This window comes from Ammodytes marinus, assembly GCF_949987685.1.
Source record: "Ammodytes marinus genome assembly, chromosome: 13".
Lineage (NCBI taxonomy): Eukaryota > Metazoa > Chordata > Actinopteri > Uranoscopiformes > Ammodytidae > Ammodytes > Ammodytes marinus.
Genome location: NC_137217.1, coordinates 12,674,493 through 12,690,721, shown reverse-complemented (window position 1 = coordinate 12,690,721; position 16,229 = coordinate 12,674,493). Strand labels below are relative to the sequence as shown.

Sequence of the window (16,229 nt, the reverse complement as noted above, 5' to 3'; positions counted from 1 at the left end):
TAAATCTTCTTTTGGGGAGGGGTCAGTGACATGTGGGGGACATGGCAAAAAAGAAAGCCAGTTGGTGAATGCAAAAAGGAGCTGGCAGTGCCTTTTGGCTTTCTGCAGCTCAGTGGGCGGCAGGGCGTTGGCCAATATATGGCTAGGCAGTTGTTCCGTTGCCTCCTCGCCGGACAACAATGGTACAGCTAGAAAAGCTAGAACTGTTCGGGTGATAACCACAGTTAACATGTGTAGGGTTAGTTTAGGCCTAGATTGACCGGGACAGTTCAGTGCTGGTTCATGGTTTACAATGGCAGTGTTGGATAACCACAGCTGGCAGTACGCCCAGGCTGGAAAAACCCTGATCAGACTCTCAGGTACAGTATCCTCTATGTATTCTGTTCTATCCAGAATGCAGTTTATTTTTTGACTTGACAATATAATGAACCTTTGCTAGCTTTCTTCTACTGTATTTTGTTCTGAACGTGACATGTGAAAAGTGATTTAAAAACAGTTTTCTGTTATGCAAATGAGAAAAATGTCCTCTTTGTTAATGTTAGAGTTTAAGATGAGAGCGGAGGGAAGCCTCACTGCAGCTTTCTAACCCAACTGCAGTATAACTTCCTGTTTCTTGCCTTATTTGTTTTGATAAACCATTGTGGTCACAAAATGTATGCTGTAGAAATCCATAAAAGAGTGGTTGGATGTTGCTGGATGATAGTATTGCACTGCAGCTTATGATGTACATTTGATTCAGTTTTCCTATTCAATAACCTTTATCATGTGTTTGTGTGTGTGCTAGAAATAAATAGCGGAGAAGACTACATTACTAGGTTCTAATGTAGTGTTGCATTATAGTAAGTTATTTGTTAAGCTTTTGTTTTGCATGTGTAGAAACCGCAACTCTTTTTAACAGTGTTTTTTTGTATACTTTGTATACTTGTTGGACAATTATAATTTTGTTTTCATTTCTGATTTATAATATTTGGCAGTTTGTCTGTAATCCATGGTCCCACAATCTTGGCACTGTCCTCTGTCAGTGAATGATCGGATATCTGGATCATAATGCACTATTGTTTTCTGAGCATCAAGCAATGTGAAGAACACATGCATACTGTTAAAAGGAAGTCCTACTTTTAAAATGCTTGGTGCAATGTAGCTGTATTCAAGCAATTCCCTAGAGGAAAGAATAAAAGGAGCAGCTGACACTATAATACAAACTAATACGTTTCCCATTTAATAATGCTGTTCTAAAGTATTTAATTTAATTTTTTTATACAGTTTCCTTTGCTTGATGTTGCTGAGGCTGAGCTGTGACTTCAGTCCCTGTGATATTGCAGTTAGCCTGCATCATTTTGACATATGCATTTATTTTGTGCCTGTGACAGATTTAACTTAGACAATGACGATGAGAGAGTGTTGTATGTTTGTGAATTATTTTATGTTTGAGCTCAGCTTGTGCTGTGCTGTATGGACAAAAACACTGGTTATGTTACAATAGCATCAAATAGAAAAGTGTCTAGGACTATACTGTTCAGCTCATGTTTACTGAACGATAATGCTATACTTGAGGCTAAAAACAAGTCCCTGCGTGCACAGTCTGTAAGCCTGCAAAGCTTTCAGCTTGCTAGCCATATATGTAACTTTGTTTTTTCCTTTCCAAAGTCTCCTGATCAGGTAGCTGGTATGATATTACCCCCATAAAAAGGATTTTCTTGTATTTGTTTTTTTTATCCCCTCGATTCGATCACCGAGTTACACGGTGCCTGCAGGGGTAATGTATGCAGATGTCTCAGGAGATGACTGGCGTGAGGCGATTAGGAGGAATAGTGCTATTTGTCATGAGGAGAGCATGCACTGCAGAATGAGATTACAACAGCTGAGGGAGGATTTATATAACCTCTGGCCAAGCCTAATTTAACATCCCAAGAAAACTTAAGCCATGGCTCCAACGTATTACTTATGATGCTGACTGTGCAATCAATCAATCAATAATTTAGCTTGGGACAGGTGCACCTTTTGTCAATTTACTGTACAAGACCTTCACACTTTTATGGAAAGATCAATATTAAAGTTATTTGTCACGCCCTATAAAAGCTAAAGCAGCAATGCTTTCACAGTGTCCCCAATAGTCACTGTTCAGGGAAATAAAAACTAGTCTAGTGGATGACCGGTCAAACTTTGTTGCTGACTTTTAAAACTTAAGGCGCTATAGAGAAACTTTAGATGTCCCATTTTTGTTGTATTTACCCCCAGGAGGACAGTCATTCGGTTTGAATCCTAGACATATACAGAACAGAGTTGCTGCAAGTTGATTATGGCAGGACCAATGCTTCCGATCAAAGGGCTGCTGCTTCGGTCCTCCTTTGCTGACATAGACAATGGGCAAAAAGAATTGTTCTTGTCATAAGAGCTGACTGCCTGTGTAGCCTCGACTCCCGTATTCTCTGCTCCTTTCAAATTCAGCCATGTATTAGCGTGTGGACTCAAAACTCTGTTTAAAAAAAAGACAGTATTACGTATCGGCAAGTGACACAGAGGGTTGCTAATAGCGAGGCCTAGGGGACCACTAATATAAGTATGTCAGAAGTCAATAGAGTCAACAGAGGGATGGGAGAATGCGGAGAGAGAGAGAGAGAGATCGAGATAGGGTGGTAGGATGTCACATGTTGAGAGATCAGAAAAAGAGGAAAGAGGAGATTTGTAAATTGTACATTGAGGTGAGGTTGTTATTATCCAGGCCCACTGGGGTGTGAAAGGAATAAAGAAGCAGCTGTAGTACCATATTAAGAACACGCACAGACTACAGTACTTATATTCTGTCAAGGTTCATTCCAACCTTAACATATCAAACAACTAGGCCTATGCATGCAAAAAGACCCTCGCAGGCTTTGTCCTACTTGTACACAATCCATTATTCCCTGTGTTTTCTGTGTGCATTTTCTCTCTTCAATCATGTTATTGTTGGTGCTTTTACTACACATGCATGTCCCAGACAGTGCTGACAGTGTTATTTAAGAAATGTGTGAAGTGCAGTATTGAGAGCACAGATGTGAGCAGGGTTGTTTATTATACAGCGTTGAGACGGCGTTGATTGGGGCCTCTATTGGGTTCACAAATAGCTCAGTGAAATAGCTTTGTATGTACAGTGGCTTGCTCAAGGCTGCTGTGCTGACCATTGTTTATCTTAGCATTGGCCCCTTAGCTGTTCACACACTGTACTAAATAAGAGTTATATTTAGGGTAGGACCAAGATTTGCTGTAATGTATGGTGTGGACAGGATTTACAGAGCTTTATGTTTCCTGCGCTCTGTATGAGGTTGTCTTTATTTGCAATCGATCGGTTGGCTATATTGAGGTGAAGATATGTTTGTTTCAACCTGCCATCCCTAGGTTATGTTGTTTTACGTTCAGTTATGAATTATGAATATGCATCACATAGAGGTCATTTTTTATTTAGGTTATTTGTTTTGGTACTAATGTGATGATAGTTATTTCAGGTGTATTTGTTGTACATTGTAGTGTGCTTTGGTTTGCTCTTATGTATTGTAATCGGGTATCTTTGTAGTAAAAGAGAGATTGCTCTCAAAGGCCTTCCCTTTCATAAATAAAGGTTATAAATGATGTTAAAAAATAAAAATACTCATTGGGCTTCAACAGGAAAAAGCACTCTATTGCATAGTCATACAGTTATTTCTCATCTAGTTACATTGTAGTTGCACGGTGCTTGTTGACCTGTCTTCAATGTTCACATTCAGTATGTGTTTGAGTAGGAGACACTTGTGTCGGGAGATGTGATCGTGGCCAGTGCTGAAATGATGAACGAGGAGAATAAAAATGTTAAAACGAACAACAGAAATTCTGCACATGTCAGCCCTTGTCATGGCCTTAACCACATCAAAGACATAATAACAGTTATTTCTTTCAGTAGCAGGACAGCCTGTTCCATGAGATTAGTTTTTGCTTCCTACACTTCCCATTTGTTATGACTTATTCATACTCTTTTTCGCTGTGCCATTGGGGTTAGATCCAGGTCAAGGGGTTGTGGTAGGAGCACAGTGTTATTTTTACTGTAAGCCACACTGTAACAACAATACGAGAGATCTGGTGAAAGTGGAGCTCACCACCATAGTCCCCAGGCCCCCTGCCAGCTCTGACTGAAGGTCACAGTACTGGAGAAGAGTAGAGTAGAGGCTGCTAGAAGTGGTTTTATATCTCAGGAAGGGATGGAAAGACTGAGTGTTTGAGTAAAATAACTAAAAGGAAAATAAACGAATGAAACAGATAGACAGCTGAAAAGAGAGAGAAAGGGAGCAAAAGGCAGAACAAGAGAGAGCGAGCGAGAGAGAGAGAGAGATAGAGCTCTAAGTTGTTCATCTGATCCCCATGTTGCACCTGGGCAACCCACACTTGCTGTTATTTTAGTCAGGGTTGTCACACAGGAGACACCAACCTGCTTGTAACAGCCCATAATATGCAAACAATTATATTGTCCACAATAACATGTGAGGTAATGGCAGACACTACACACTACCACCTTCATATTGCAGATCCCTAATGAAAGTAGATAGTGTAAGTAGATAAAAACAAACTGTGGCTCTGGTAGGATGGCCGAGACTAGAGGAAAGGGGGCCGACCAGTAACCATGAGGTAGCTGGTTCGATCCCCGGCAATGGATAGTATGGGTATTAATGGTAAAACTAGTGGTTGGTATAACATCTCCGGTGCCCACCATCTCTACCATTGTGTCCTTGAGCAAGACACTTAACCCCAAACTGCTCCAGGTACGATGGCTGACCCTTCCCTCCATCTTATCGCAGTTATGCTCCCTGGCAGCAGTAGTGTGCGTTATCAGGTTGTTGTTGCTGCGGCGGTCAGCCAGGGGAGTTGTACTATAGTATTCCTGCAGTATTAAGTAGCAAGTCTGGTCTGTTCTGCTGTACTACACATACAGCCTGGCTTGTTATTGCTCCGTGTTTGAGGTTATGAAGTTATATGAGCAAAAGGATCGGCATCATGTGACGTGCCAGCCTGTGCAGATGAAACATGTAGACAGTCTAGCCTGTGGTCTAAAGGATTAGAAGCGCGCGGGCATTGGCACAGTTTACTGAGGCCGTCTGGACATGCTGTGGAAAGACTGCACGAATATGCAGTGGTGTTCATTTTGGGGTTATGAGTTGGGGTCATGATGCTTGTTGGTAAAGAAATTGGTTGTGTTTTTAACCCTCAATGTGTTACAATTTTGGTCAGGGGTTTATATACTGGCTTCTATTCTTATCTAATGGTAGTGCACTCATTCTCTTAAAAGCTCTCTGGAAACACCTCTCTAACCCAGTTTAGATCCTTAAGGATGGAGGATATTTTCAATCCGTGGTGTTAGAAACGTGGTACAAAGCACAAATACAATCTGTTCTGTCAGCAATGTGAATTTAAGGATTTAGGGCACAATCCTTGTGGAGGGAATCTGTGCCGCTGCCTCTTGCTCTCTGTCTGTTTGCTTTATAAATGAATGCATATCAACAGGAGTGGAATGCAGTGTAGGCTACTCATTGCTCTTTTTTTATTTTTATTTTTTAAACCAAGCATGAAACTGTTCAATTCCATACAAAGGGTCAGTCGTAATATGTCTACAAGGTAAATGTTGGATACAATTGAGTGTGTTCACCGCTGTATTCGGTTGTTTGAGCAGACAAAGGTTGCATTAATACTAAATTGAGCAAACGCAAGCATGTGATTGGGCAAAACAATGGTAAACGATAGTGGCAGTTTTGTGCAAAAAAAACTCCAACTTATTTATTTGTTTTGCTTTGTTTTTTGTTTCCGTTAGCAAGAAAAGAGGAAATATATGAACATCACCAACATCAACAATATGTAGTGGCAATGCAATTTACCAACATGACTAATAGTAAAGGTGCATTGCTGACAATCAATAGCGTATATTGTATATCATGCATTATTGTCAAGTCGATTCAACCACAAAATATTTCACATGACACACCTTTATTGTCCATTATTAGATCTGCAGAGAGATAGAAAGCCTGTGTGTGTGTGTGTGTGTGTGAGTGTGTGTGTGTGTGTGTGTGTGTGTGTGTGTGTGTGTGTGTGTGTGTGTGTGTGTGTGTGTGTGTGTGTGTGTGTGTGTGTGTGTGTGTGTGTGTGTGTGTGTGTGTGTGTGTGTGTGTGTGTGTGTGTGTGTGTGTGTGTGTGTGTGTGTGTGTGTGTGTGTGTGTGTGTGTGTGTGTGTCAGACTCCTTCATTGCTTGTTTCCAAATGATCCACTACCTGTCATGTGTGCAGTTGAGCTCCTCATCTCACATTCATCGCCTTGCACCTTCTGTACTGCGGAGATATGCAAGGAGTGACGTGTCACAGCGTAAGCATTTAACAAAGGACCTTTCCACTTCTTTGTAATGCTTAGAATTTCTAGATGTGAAAAAAGACAAATTTACAACAGAAAAAGCCCACAGTAAAAACCTTAATTATTGGATGGACACCCTATGCATTTTGTCTGATTTTACAGGACACTGAGTGCAGGCTGCCAGCAAAATGGATTGCTCTCATTGCGAGTGTGTTATGAACAAGCAGTCTGTGATTGAAAAGCTTTATTTCATGCTCGGCAGACTTGTAAATGAGGGGTTGTGTGCAAGGGAGGAGATTGTCACGTGTTCTGGTGTGTGTGTGTGTGTGTGTGTGTGTGTGTGTGTGTGTGTGTGTGTGTGTGTGTGTAGCGAGAGGCGATGATGGGATTTCATGAATCACAGTGTGTATGGTAATACATAATACATGTGGGATTTTGTAGGGGTTATTGCTGAATAAGAACATGACAAAAATTAGGAAAGGCTGTACAGTATGTGTGCTTGGGGCATTGTGCCTATTTAACTCTTCTGATATCACACAAGTAAGGGGCCGTCATGCAGAGTGGGAGCAACTTACTATTAGCAGCTGTTTATATTTTGCTCCTCTCCATTTTTCATGATCAAAATTTTAAGTGAAATGTTCCAACCCGGTCTACAAAAGCCAGCAGCTGCAACATTAAGATGTTACAACATGTATATCAGGCCCATGTGTTTCCAGCTTAGTACAGCCACATTCCACATAAACCCAAAGAGCATGTATATCCAGCTTTATGACATATTTGGTTTATTGTGGTATTGAAAAAGGTGACTAACTCAGTTTGTGCAGGGCTTCTAGTGTACAGAGGTCAGTGTTGGTTGTGTGCCAGCATTCTACACCACCACAGTGAGGAATGTGTCTGGGCACACTTCACAGGAAGCACACACACACACACACACACACACACACCGAATCACTGTTTGGAACACACAGAATAAACGTCTTTGTTTTCAACACCTTTCCAATTATTGTCGGACTCAGTCTTCAAACCATGTTCTGTGTGTGTGTGCGAGACACATAGACGTGATAGATAAGAAACAGGTGCACTACTAGGTTGTATAAAATCAGTCAGCAACAGAGGGAAATCATAAAAACTATGAGTCTGGATTCGGAGGACTCAAGCAGCTATATTGCCTCTCTCTTTCTATCTCGCCAGCCTAAACCATTATTGCTACCTAAGTCGTCTTGGCTGGTCGTGAGTCAGGTAGTGTCCAGTCCGGCCACTTCCCACGGTGAGCTGATGTGCTGTCACCCAGGCCTGGCTACTGCTCCTAACTCCCTCTGACCGTGAATGAAATCGATATCACAAGAGACATTAAAGCCTGTAGGAGTTATTTAGCTGTCTCTTTCTGCCGTCTCCTCTGTCTGCATTATTACGTGTCTCGCTGTACACTGCGGTTTTGTCCGTCTCCATATTCCTCTCTTTTCGACTGTCATGCTTGAATCATTATCCAACTGTGCTTCTCTGTTCCTGTCATTTCATACCACTTTGTCTCTTTGTCAGTCTGCCTTTTATCCATTTATCTTTTTATCGGTCTATCCATCCATTTTGAGCTATGTACCATGTCCTGTCTCTTTACTTCACATTCTGTCACACTCGTGTGTTCCTTTTTATATCAAGTTGTAGCTCATTGCATTGCAGAAGTATCGGTCATAGGTTTAATTATACTCACGTTGAAAACTATTTCCATTCCCGCTTGTATCAAATTAATTCAAATATATATTTTTTCATATTTAAGAAATCTCCAGTTTGGGAATATGGCTTTACTGTAGTTTAAAATGAATTCAGAAGTATGACTTGAGTTTTATTTTAGGGCATTCATACACACATACTTGTGTTCTGTGAGGCAGAACTGTGATGTATTATAGTCCAAGTGAAATTCAATCGTTTTTTTTTGTCTGCTCAGCATACATCTCTGCTTTGTAAAGGCCACAGACCAAGTTTGCCTAAGATTTTATTCAAACTAACTGAGTTGACTAACTGATTTACAATAGTGTACAGAGTGACTCCAGGTAAAGAAAACAGTCAATGCAGCATATGAGCTTTTAAACTGCCAGTTATGTTATACTATTCTGTGCAACCAATCAGCAGATGTATTTTAAGTGTGGCTTCAAGCCTTAAATCTGTTCAGGCTCAGTTAGTATCAGTGATATACGATATGGTAGAATTTATTTAAGTGTTCCTTTTTATTCAGTGTGTGTGTGTGTGTGTGTGTGTCAGTCAATGTGAGAGAAATGACTCACAACTAGAATAAGGGATATCTGATGACATCACCAGCTAACTGCATCTGCACCCTCCCCCCCTACTTCACCTCCTCACTCGCATGCATTCATATATTCAGTGTTCAAATCTGCTGCTAATATAATGTCTGCTATATATATATATATTTTAATGAATTGTGGGATTATGGCTTTCAGTTATAGATCGTTTATCAGAATGCTTATTGTATAAAAATGTTGCCTCTTGCTCAGCCTGTCATAGAAAATGCATTGCCTTGTTTTGAGTTGTTTCTCCTCACTTGGCTCTAAACAGTGATATTTTTCACAGGCTTGATTGAGGTCACCTGGATAAAAACTGTCAGTCTGCAGGGTCAGTTTAACTTGAAGCATTATTGGCAAACACCGACCAATTCAGCGCATACTAAATGTATCCCATGCTGCTGGCCACACTGGTGTGACAATTAAAAAAACAAAGATTGAGATACAGGTGTTTATGTCTCCTCTCTGCTGATCAACTGGATGTTTTCAGCATTTTTCTTTTTCTTTTTAAGGATTTTTTTGGGGAGCCTCCTGCATTTCCTTACCTCTATGTTTTCCTCTGTGTTTCAGGGTTTCATCGCAATGAGGATATGAAGGCCATCGATGTGCTTCCCATCCTCAAGGAGAAGGTCGCCTTTCTCTCAGGTCAGATGTATACAGTTACAGTACATATCATTAATATTATCTGATATGGACAATATACTATGTGCTGTCCAAACCACAGCTGTACGTTTCATAGTTCATGCTATGTTGGATTGTGTCGTGGGGAAACGTGACAGCTTTGAGAATAAAATGTCCCGTGTTCCAATTGCAGACATTTATTTCAGAGGTGTTTATTAAGAACAATTGGGAGAATTTCTTGGATTTCTTGAATAATATATTGCTGATATAAAGCCTATTTCTTAGAAAAGCTTTCAAACTCTTTCCAGTTTACTCATTTCAAAGGAGTTATTGTATTCCAATATGTCTGTATTGCTGCTGATGCAAAACAACAAGACACATGGGAGAGGTGGTACAATATTCTCAATTAAGTGCAGACACCTTTTTGTTACACCCTTTCATTACATCTTTAGTTGTTCATTTAAGTAGCCTGCCTCCTAGAATCAGCACTATGACTTCAGCATTGTCCTGATCATGGTATTCGCATAATCAACACAGTAACAATACTTTGCAACTCTGGAACCTGAAGTACATTTGGAATGGGAACACACTGTCTTTCCCTTAAATGTCACAACATTGCAGCATGGGCATGGGCATCAATATGTTGAAAATGCATGCTCTTCTTTACATGGTTTCTCCTTGTTAGTCTATTTAATTGCACTCACTCATTTCTCTTAACTTTGTTTGTCTCGTCACGTTGCTGAACTGCCCTTCACCTCATTAGTATTAACTGCAAATCCATTACCATAATTGTAAGTGAGCTGGAGAGGGTGTTTTTGCTGATCTTTTTTTTCCTTTTTTTTTTTACTGAAGCCTGATTGAAAGGCGTTTAATAGTCTTGTCATTGTGAGAATAATTTGGGCCCTGACCCCTCCGATTGACTCAGTAGTGTCATGCACAACTTTGGAAATATTCACACTGTTCATATAAATGCACTGCTGTCATCTGAGAGACCTACTGCATGTACTTTACTACTTTTAGGTTAGCATTCTGTAAGTAAGAACTGATTGGCATCAAGTTAAGGGGTTTTAGGTAAAATAACTGTCTTTTAAAATTCCAATCTGTTTAGTTAGCTTAGCTACAATGGAGCATGAGCATTATCTACATGGGAGGTAATGGGTATTTAATAGTGGTGGGCCGTTATCGGCGTTAACGTGCTGCATTAACGCAAGACTCTTATCGGCGATAAAAAAAAATATCGCCGTTAATCTCTTATTCCACCTCCTGTTCGGCTCAGGGGAGATAATAATAGCCGGGGGCCGTTGTTGACACTTGAGGAGCCTTTATTCTCTCACACACCCGCCGCTCTCTCTCTCCATCACTTGCCCACGACACAATCGGGTATTGGAACGCAGGGTGGGTGTGTGTGGCCACCGGTCGCCACGTGACTATAAGTTTCCAAGTTTTAAACACTTCTATCTCTTCAACGTCAACGTCACCGTACCCGAATCCTAAATATCCCCATAGCAGACGCTATATTTCATCGGGGGGGAAACTTTGTTTTGCGCCACAGTTCGGCCGTAATGCTGCTGCACACACACACAGACACAGACACAGGCGCACACACACACGCTGCATGACAGAGACGAGGGGCGCTACCAAAAAGACGAGAGGAGCGGTTGGAGCAGTTGGAGCGTTTAGAGACACATGCGTGCACATTTATTTACATAAAATCGCAATCGCAGTCATTTGTGCAGTTATGTAAAATGTTTCACTAAGGAAAATTACAGAAAAAGTAACGCACAGTGACTTTGATGAGTAACTTTAATCTGATTACTGGTTTGGAGATAGTAACGCGTTAGATTACTTACTGAAAAAAGAGGTCCGATGCCGGTAACGCGTTACTAAGTAACATCTTGTTGAACATTATTTATTTTCATCACCAATTATCATAGTAGAACAGCTTCCTCAAGCAGTTTGTGATGCATGTTGGAAACAGGAGATGAGCCCCTGGTCTGATGCGCCACCTGGCTTGAGAAACACGTTCTCAAAGACTTACTTTGAGTCATTATTTAGGAGCACACACATATTATGAATGAATTCAAATGAGCCATTTTAATCTAGATTAATTCCAAAATTAATCTAGATTAATCTAGATTAAAAAAATTAATCTATGCCCACCTCTAGTATTTAATGACTTTTCTTTGTCTTCTGACTTCTACCCAAAGGTGGCAAAGACAGACGGGGAGGTCCTGTTCTCACCTTTCCAGCACGGAGCAACCATGACAGGATACGACCAGAAGACCTGCGCAGGCTCATAGCCTACCTAGCTACTATTCCCAGGTAGTTCTTACAGACACACATTCAAAGGGTTTCAATGGAAACTTGTTCAAACTGTGAACACACACACACACACACACACACACACACACACACACACACACACACTCTGATACATGAACTTCCGTATGGACTCCATTCTTGATCCCGGGGTTAATTTGAAACAGACTCTTATTGGCCTCTTAGGCAGTCACACTCACACACATCTCATCACTTTCCCACCTTGCTTGGATTTAAAAAGGCTAAAGCATAACCTGCGGCTACACAGAGCTGGGATGGTTTGATTTTGGATTCTCTGTGAAGATTCAACCCCCCCTTCCTCTCTTCCCCTCTCTCATTTCCTCCAAACTCTCTCTAAAAAAGCCCCTTTTCTTTTATGTCGGTGATCCCTGTTTGGTAACTCTGCCCCCTCTCAGTCTGCTGTTGATAATGTCTAGTAGGAGTGGGTCAGTTCTTATTAAACACAGTGTCATGGTAGATTGCTACTTCTTTTTTCTCTTACAGTCTTTAAAGGTGATCGGCTTTTCCTTCCGTTTTTCTGCCATGTTATCGTATGGACTAGAGTAGGCATTCTCGCTCGGTAGTTTTTGTGCAGGCTGATGTTCAATTCTACAAGCACCTTTCCTTCACGTTTAACACCTAGCTCTGGGCTGCTCTGTTTGGAGTCAGATGTGATTAGCTTGGAGGGAAGCTTGCCCCTTCTCTGTTCTGTCGCCTCTGATCTCCGCCGTGCCGCGCTTTGTAGTGCTTTGCAGGTCTAGTGTCTCTGTGCTTTAAGTCTTTTTGACAGAAGAGTTTTGGAGATTTGTTCCACAGAGGGGAGGTGATCCAGATCAGACAAAAATTGGGTCCAGGTTTCTTCAGGGCTCCCTCAGGGCATTGCGGGATGTCTGAGACAATTTTTTTTTTAAACGCAACATTTGCCTATATTCAAGTCAGGAGCAGTCAATATTTTGTGTAATGTACATATTTATTCAGATAATGGCCCCTTGGACAGCGTCTTTTCACATTGTTTGTCAAATGCCTTTGCTTCCTATGTTCAATACTCATAGAATGTATTAAAAGCATATTCATAAATCTATTGTTAGTGCTTTTCTCTGAACACATTGTGTGGTGTAGCAGTCAACAGTAAAAGATAAGTAGGTTGCAGTGAATGAGGACATACTGGTTACATTTGGATTTGGGACCTCCAGATCTCCAAAGGCTCAACTCTTTAAGAACATTTTGAAAACAAAGTATCTTTCAGAGGTGGCCAGCAGTCCAGTGTGAGGTTAAGAAGAAACAAAGTGTCACCAACCCTGAAGGCCAGCTCCTTCTCCTCAGTTTGATGTGTCTTTCTCTTGTCTAAATATTTCTTCTGCCTCTGTTACGTATGCCCCCCCTCTCTCTCTCTCTCTCTCTCTCTCTCTCTCTCTCTCCTTCCCTCCGGTACACTCTGTTTTTCTCTAGCCATTTGGCTGCCGATGTGTTTTCAGAGAGTGAGGTCAGAGTGAGTTAGAGCGGTAGGGGCCTGCGTCTGTTTCTGTCTCCTAGCTAGGCACATTCAGATTAGAGCCTTTAACACTGAGAAACAACCTTTTATGGACTTCTACAGCAGCAGGACGCCCGGTAAGCAGCAGTGGAAATTTCAACGCTTGAATGTTTTAACAATTTTTTTCCCCCCTGCCCAGATGCTCCGGAGATTTGCATGGGATTGTTTTACTTGGGATCTGTTTGCCTTCTATGCTGTTACAACAGATCCCTGAAGAAAATGTGCAATGATATTTTTTTTTCTGGCTCCATAGTGTCTCTATTACTGTTACATGGACAGGGATGATAATAATGTGACTCAATGGTTTGACATTGTTTCTCTTGGGACATTCAGTTTTGTTCAGGCTCAAATCAATCACATCTGATTGATTTTTTCCCCCTTTTGTTGTCACGTGTTCATTCTCTCCCCTGCAGCTGCTCTAATGGTTTCACGTCAACATTATACAATCATTTAAAAGTAGTATATCTCCCCATATGTTATTGTTTCCCCCATCATTGTAACAAGCAACCTGTTTATTCATGCTTTGTGCAGCGAGGAGGTGGCCAGACATGGCTTCACAGTCATTGTGGACATGCGTGGTTCGAAGTGGGACAGCATCAAGCCTCTGCTGAAAATCCTGCAGGAGTCTTTCCCTTCTTGTATCCACGTCGCCCTCATCATCAAGCCGGACAACTTCTGGCAGAAGCAAAGGACCAACTTTGGCAGCTCCAAGTTTGAATTTGAGGTGGGTGACACTCTTGCAGTGCATTCTTTACCAACTTTGTTTTTGTTGTTGTGGATGTTACATGCACCATTAGTGTTATACTAACTGTACTCTCTCGATTGTACAGGTCAATGCTTGTTTTATTGTTTTCTACAAGAGATTTAATATATTGGTTATGCTGATTACATGAATGTATTCAAGATAAACAATGTTGTTGTACGCTATTAGAGTTCTTGTTAGTTTAACACAGCCATCAGTCTGAATTTATCCGCTCTAATTGGACTGCTGCTCTGTGACAGCGGCACTGTTCTGTCCCGTGTGGGTATGTGGTGCTGGTATATTTAGTCCTGACCCAGTTACTATGGAAACAGGGTATATAGGACATGGCGAAGCATTTTATTCCAACAGTAGGGAGTTTGGTTTCAACAAGTCACTAGTTTCTTTTTAAGTTTTTTTTCAATGCATGTGCTGTTTGTTAGTTGGAAAACATGATAGACAGGAGCTCACTGCTTTGACCCTCCGGCTGCAAAGTTGTAGATGGGGGAAGGGCTCAATGTTTGTTCTCCCCTTCATCATCAAGTACTGTTGAGTTTTGATGACTGCTTCTCATAATCCGGCAGTGCATTACGTTTTTATAACGTTTTCTCACTTTCTACAACTACTCCTGGGAAAGTGTATTATCTTGCTTGCAGTTTAGGAAGGTAACAAAAGAAGGTGGACCCCAGCCCTGAATCTGACTCTTTATTTTGCAGTGTTTTCCCATTGCTCTAGTCAACCTGTGCAGTTATTGTTTTTACTTCCCAGGTGTTTATTTTCATGTATTATCATTTTATTAATGAAAACATGAATGCTGCTTAAAATGTCTGGAATGTTTTTTTTTGTTTTTTTTTTGTCACCCCACCTAACTAAACAGTGGACTTGTGGATCCACAGACTCTGCAAATTCCTTTTATAATCTAGGTTTAACAGCTGGAAATATTTTGACTGGTTAACCTTTATACATTTGGTAAATGGAGATGATGATGACCATGATACGATTGTGGTGGTCTGTCTCCTTCCTTCCTATACTTTACATACCGTTTCCACTTGTTTTCTCTGCTTGCATTCACCAGTCTTTCACCTCTTCGGTTTCTTTATTATCACTTCTGACTTCATTTGTCCCATATACAACAGACGGTGATGGTCTCCTTAGAGGGTTTATCCAAGATTGTGGACCCATCCCAGCTCACAGCTGACTTTGAGGGCAGCTTAGAGTACAACCATGATGACTGGATTGAGGTTTGGATCATTTCTATTTTGGGATTTATTTATTTATTTATTAAACTTTAGACTGTGTTTAATAAATCCTGTAAACAACTCTGCTCTTTTCAAGAAGAATGTAACAGCAAGTCTATTTTACAGATACTAATTCAATGAATTGGATAACTTTGTAAAAATGCGAGTCACGTTTTAACTTTATTTGCAGGTGCGGCTTTCTTTTGAGACCTTTGCCAGTGATGCAGCGCGGGCCCTGGCGCGCCTGGAGGAGCTCCAGGACACCTTGTCCCAGCGCGATCTCCCCCGGGACCTGGAGGGTTCTCGGAGGCTCATGGAGGAACATGCAGTGCTTAAGAAGAGGGCCACCAAGGCATCGGTGGAGGAGCTGGATGTGCAGGGACGGAGGCTGCTGCAGAGGCTACAGGCACATACTGCAGGAGGGGGGAGTAGCAGTGAAGCCGGGTATGGGAACCGCACCGGTGGAGCTAGCGGAGATTCCAACGACCATCATTACGGGTTTCATACGCACGCCGACGCACACAACCTGGTCGCCAAAGTGACGGGATTGCTGGACAAGCTGCACGGGACTCGCCAAAATCTGCAGCAGCTGTGGCACATGAGGAAGCTGAAGCTGGACCAGTGTTTCCAGCTGCGTCTGTTCGAACAGGATGCGGAGAAGGTCAGAGTGCTATCGTATTATATTTCAAGCTTTTAACATGATGATTGAATCCATGTAGACGATAGGCTTAATTGTTTCCATACTGCCTCCTCATATTCCCGCCCCTTTGTGTTTCTATGTTAATATGTATCCATGTGCAATTTACTTCTTGATGCATGCAAATATTTCAGGCCGCAGAAGCTAATCTGATGCTTGAGCATGCATGCATGCCAGTCTTAGCCGGGAATCTGGAAACATTACATTAATCCAGACATTTAAGTCCTCGGATCAACTTTCATCCTCATGTAGGCCAGATTAGAGAGCTGTTTGTGTATGTAGTGGTAAAAAAAACTATTCAGGCATCTAGAACCAAACGCATCAGACTGGAAAATGTTTGCAAACAAAACTGTGGGCCCTGCTGCTGTAAACAACATGAATGAAGAAGTAACTTTTCAAGTAGTTTTCTAACTCCAAACAGTGTTCCAAGGTTTTATTCAGTTATGAGAA

At 41.4% G+C, this 16,229-nt stretch overlaps 1 protein-coding gene across 2 annotated transcripts in view; it reads left to right on the top strand.

The window, feature by feature from the left end:
• triob (trio Rho guanine nucleotide exchange factor b) overlaps positions 1–16,229 on the top strand; it is a 110,906-nt gene that overhangs the window by 31,781 nt on the left and 62,896 nt on the right. Inside the window, exons 1-6 of one of the 2 annotated variants that reach the window (XM_080039273.1) lie at positions 220–359; positions 9,205–9,279; positions 11,463–11,577; positions 13,637–13,829; positions 14,981–15,085; positions 15,273–15,743. In XM_080039273.1, the coding sequence (XP_079895399.1) occupies positions 293–359; positions 9,205–9,279; positions 11,463–11,577; positions 13,637–13,829; positions 14,981–15,085; positions 15,273–15,743 (1,026 nt within the window). In that variant the 5' untranslated portion in view covers positions 220–292. Of the gene's footprint in view, positions 1–219; positions 360–9,204; positions 9,280–11,462; positions 11,578–13,636; positions 13,830–14,980; positions 15,086–15,272; positions 15,744–16,229 lie in introns of those variants that run through there. The other variant, XM_080039272.1, reaches the window with a different exon arrangement.